The sequence below is a fragment of the Lolium rigidum genome, chromosome 7 (assembly GCF_022539505.1).
Source record: "Lolium rigidum isolate FL_2022 chromosome 7, APGP_CSIRO_Lrig_0.1, whole genome shotgun sequence".
Classification (NCBI taxonomy): domain Eukaryota; kingdom Viridiplantae; phylum Streptophyta; class Magnoliopsida; order Poales; family Poaceae; genus Lolium; species Lolium rigidum.
This window is the reverse complement of record NC_061514.1, coordinates 90,163,720-90,167,906: the sequence shown is the minus strand read 5'-3', so window position 1 is coordinate 90,167,906 and position 4,187 is coordinate 90,163,720. Positions and strand designations below refer to the sequence as shown.

The 4,187-nt window shown below is 42.2% G+C and overlaps 1 protein-coding gene across 1 annotated transcript; it reads left to right on the top strand.

Annotated features, from left to right (window-relative positions):
- Positions 1-289: 289 nt before the first annotated feature.
- On the top strand, positions 290-3,582 carry LOC124675111 (ribosomal protein S19, mitochondrial-like). The gene is made up of 5 exons (XM_047211182.1): positions 290-528; positions 1,119-1,173; positions 1,514-1,581; positions 1,723-2,028; positions 3,254-3,582. The coding sequence occupies exons 1-4, from the start codon at positions 518-520 to the stop codon at positions 2,003-2,005; spliced, it is 417 nt and encodes a 138-aa protein (XP_047067138.1). The 5' UTR covers positions 290-517; the 3' UTR covers positions 2,006-2,028; positions 3,254-3,582.
- Positions 3,583-4,187: the final 605 nt, after the last annotated feature.

Below are 4,187 nucleotides of genomic sequence, written 5' to 3'. Positions count from 1 at the left end.
AATTTGAACTATTTTCAGATTTAACATATTTTTTGAACTATTGTCGAATCTGAACTTTTTTTGAATTTGACCAAAAAATAAAAATAAACAGAAAATAAAAGGAAATAAAACAGAAAACAGAAAAACAAACAAAAAGAAAGAAAAAACAGAAACAGAAAAAACGAAAAGGAGAGAGAAACGTAAATTGGCCAGCCCAATACCCGATCAGGGCCCACCTGGTCGGTGTACAGGATTGGCCGTTACTCCCGACGCGACCTCCTCCGCCGCCCCCATTCCCGCAGTCCGTCAAGCCGCCGCCCGGATCCAAATCACACTCCGCCTCTCCGCTCAACCCGCCGCCAGCTTCGTCCGACGACCACCAGGCCCGCCAGACAGCCTCCAGCTTCGAGTTGACGACGTCCGCATCGTCCTCAAGGAGACCACCCCGAGCAAGTCCACCTCGCCGTCGACCTCCAACTCCTCCTCTCCGCCGGCCACCAACTCCGCACCTGTCGAGTTCGTCGTCATCAGTTCCAAGATGCTGCGGAGGTAGGCTCTGATTAGTCCCTAGAACCAACTATGGATGTATGGATTAGAGAAATTTCGTGTCCAGTATTGGGCTAGGGATTGAGATCAAAACCAGTGAGCTTTGCTGGATAACCGGGATCAAAGCGGCGTATGATTTCAAGTTCAAAGTAATCGGGGAAGTTGTAGGTCTCCTCGTCCTCGTAAGCTTTTTCCAACGACACTGAAGTTGTATGGATTAGAGTAATTCGGATTTACGGTTTGCGATCTGTGGCTACAACACCGCTGCTGGACGGGGGAACACGGTTAAGACAGATTTCTGTTAAGCCGTTTTTCATTCATATCTGATTCAAAAACTAAACTAAAGGTACGGCCAGGAAGGTGTAGATAATTTTCTGTAGGTGTATCCGCATTGTTATCTGTTGATATGTTTGGATGAGTGTAGCTTAAGAGATGGACATATCTATATATGGGGAAATTAGGAGTTAACCGTAGAGGCGGTTTAGAAGCTATGTTAGGTTTTATGGGGAGTTTTCTTGTGAAGCTTTGGGACGATCAATATATCTCAGCATGCTTGTCGTAGTGTACACTCTTAATAGTTGTTTGTTCCACAGGTTTAGTGAGGTTATGGGGCCAAGGACCGTTCTTCGCTCAGCCATCGCAGTTCAGGCAAGTCCACAACGAGATAGTGACCTTCTCTTTTCTCGTTTTATATTACAGTTCTTGCCTTTGTGCCCATGATATGTTTGCACATTAGAAACCACTAGCCTGGTGTAAGAATAGCATTATTTATATTGGTTCTGGCTGCAGTAATATAAAAAAACGTTTTTTTTTAAATTAACATAGTTAAATGCAGAATGAGACAAGCTGTACAGATGGAAATGCTAAGTCAGTGGCATGCCTACTCTCTTACTTCTTTGTCGAATGCTAGTCTCTCCTAGTGCTGGTTGTTCGCATTTCGATGTTGATCTGATTTTTTTCTGTATGTTGTACTGGTTGTTCTGAGCAGGCTGCCAAGGCCCAGCACCCCACATCTCCTTTGATCCCAGGGTTTGGAGCAGTGACTCGTGCTTTCAGGTAACTGTAGTTACAATCTTATTCCGTATGCAGATAATCATCAACGCTAGCTGTTGCATCTATTTCAGTCTACCTCTTGCATTGCTTGAATGCTTGCTGAGTATTGAATTGTATGTATCATGTATGTGCTCTCGTGTGCAGCTCAAGGTCTCTCTGGAAGGGAGCTTTCGTTGATGCTTTCCTGTCTAGGATAAAGAACAACGGAGGAGCAATGAATGGCAAGAAGATTTGGTCTCGTAGATCTTCAATTTTGCCGGAATTTGTTGGTTCTTCTGTGCTCATTTACAATGGGAAAACTCATGTTCGTTGCAAGATTAACGAGGGGAAGGTTGGCCATAAGTTTGGTGAGTTTGCTTTTACGCGGAGACGAAGACCCCATCGAACAACTATAGCAAAGGGCAAACAAGTAAAGGGCAAAAAGTAAAATAAGCACTGCGCATATGAAAGGTAAGGTTGTAATATAATGAGATATGAATTTAGACATGACCAGATACTGTATGAAGTCAACCTGACTTTTAACGGCTTTTGTAGTATCCTGATTTTACTTTAGTTGCATGTAGAGAAAAACAAAATCTTCTTGTACCAACTTGGGCTTGTGCAGTATAATTGTATTTTTGTATTTAACTACCAGCTAACTGGTGGGAGATGATATAGCACAGGGAAAAAAAAACAAAACCCATGCTGCCCACATCCTGCTTATAGCACTCTTGTAGATATTTGTGGGGTTACATTTCAGATATCAGTACATTTGGGCAATTCCCATTCTTTTGTTATGACGAAAAAATGTATTAGTAGATCAAAATTCATGGAAATCTGACTTCACCCTTCCTATGCATTACTCTGTTTTGCTGAACAAGTCCATTTATCTTGTAGCACAATGCTAACCCCTGGAGATGACTGCATTTTATTTTCATGATAATAGTAATTGTGTGTAGATAGGTGATACTCCCTCTGTTTATAAATATAGGATATTTTAGACACTTCAAAGTGAACTAGATGCACACCATAATAAGTGAATCTGCACATTAAAAGTAGACTAGATACATACCAAAATAGACGAATCTACTAAAAACTAAAACATCTTATATTAGTGAACGGAGGAGTACAAAAATGTGAAGAATATTATAAGAGCACAAAGTGTGGGAGCATATCTTCTGTTTACGAGTTTGATAGTTGTATTAAATGGCATGTACCTTGTAATTATCAGGTTCTAGTGCCTGACAGCATAGTCGATCTTTGCCGGCAAATCATTGTCACATGGTCAAGGCAAGTGACTGATGCGCAATATCCGTGATGATAGCAAAGATGTCGTGTGCATTATGCATATGTAGAGTGATCGGTGTTGAAAAGACTGACGCATCTAGTAGATTCTGACCATAATCTGTAACCCTACCTCTGAAATGCATTGAGCAAGAGTGCACCTATGAAGCATGCATGCAATGCACGCTATGACGTCTTACGTCTGTGAGAATGTGAGTTGAGATCTAGTTATGAGCCAGAATGTTGTCAATTGCTTATGAAATAAATACATAAGTTTGTCTTGTTAAATGTTCTTTTCACTATGCATGGTTTGCAAAGATTATTAGGCTTACATGGCGTCAGGGTTGGGCCTCCTTTTTGTCACTTTCTCAGATGTCTATCTCACTCTCACTCTGTTGATAACTTTTTTCAGGCGGGTTTGCGGAGGATGATGGGACCAGGGCCTAGTTGAAGCATAAGCACCTGAATCATTTTAATACTTTTACAATCTGGACTGCCTTTCTTGGGATAATAATAATAGGACGATGTTTCTGGACTATCTTGCTATGCTAGTTATCCCTTTGCTAGTGCTGTTAGCATAACTCAGGGGGAGATCCATATGCTGTTTTTTTGGGGTTTATTGGGGTTTGATGCCATACCTAGCCTAGTGTCTTTGCACCTGTGCTCTATGAGTGAACATTGTACTGGGACACGTAACTTGTAAGTTAAGTATGCTTCATAGTGGTTGATTTGTAGCTGAAATCTGATGCGTTACCACCCAAACTTCCCCGATCACCCACGCGGTCGAGTATTTGGCAGTGTAGCCAGAAAAGACATGCTTGGCAGTAGTATGAACCAAAGTCTGAAAAAACGGTGGAACTGTTCCAGAGATCTGTTTCAAAGAGTAGAACACAAGCGCAGCATTTCGTAGAGAACGAATTGGAAGAGTTTCCAAGAATAAAATACAGGATACATGACAATGGAACAAATCAGCAAATCTTGGACCACATCAAGCAGGAAGGAAAACAATGGCTTTAGAGAGTGGACAGTGGAGATCTTCTGCCGTAGGTTTATTTTTCGTTCTCGTTTTGTTTTTGCTATCCTGCTAAGGCAGTCGTTGTTCTATGCTAAGTGCGGGCTTAGGCATGAGGTAGTAGTTTGTTGTTGTTTTTCTCCTCTGTAAAACTAATTTTGTACTCTGGAGTTCTTTTGGCCTCTTCTCAGTTAGTCAATTACTCGTACGAGCCTACTCTCCGTCGATCACCGGACAGGAGGAGGGGATGCAGGCCATGGACGACCTACCACCCGCCGTCACCTCGGCATCTATGAAGAGGAAGGGAGGCCAGGCCATGTCGCCTCCACTACTC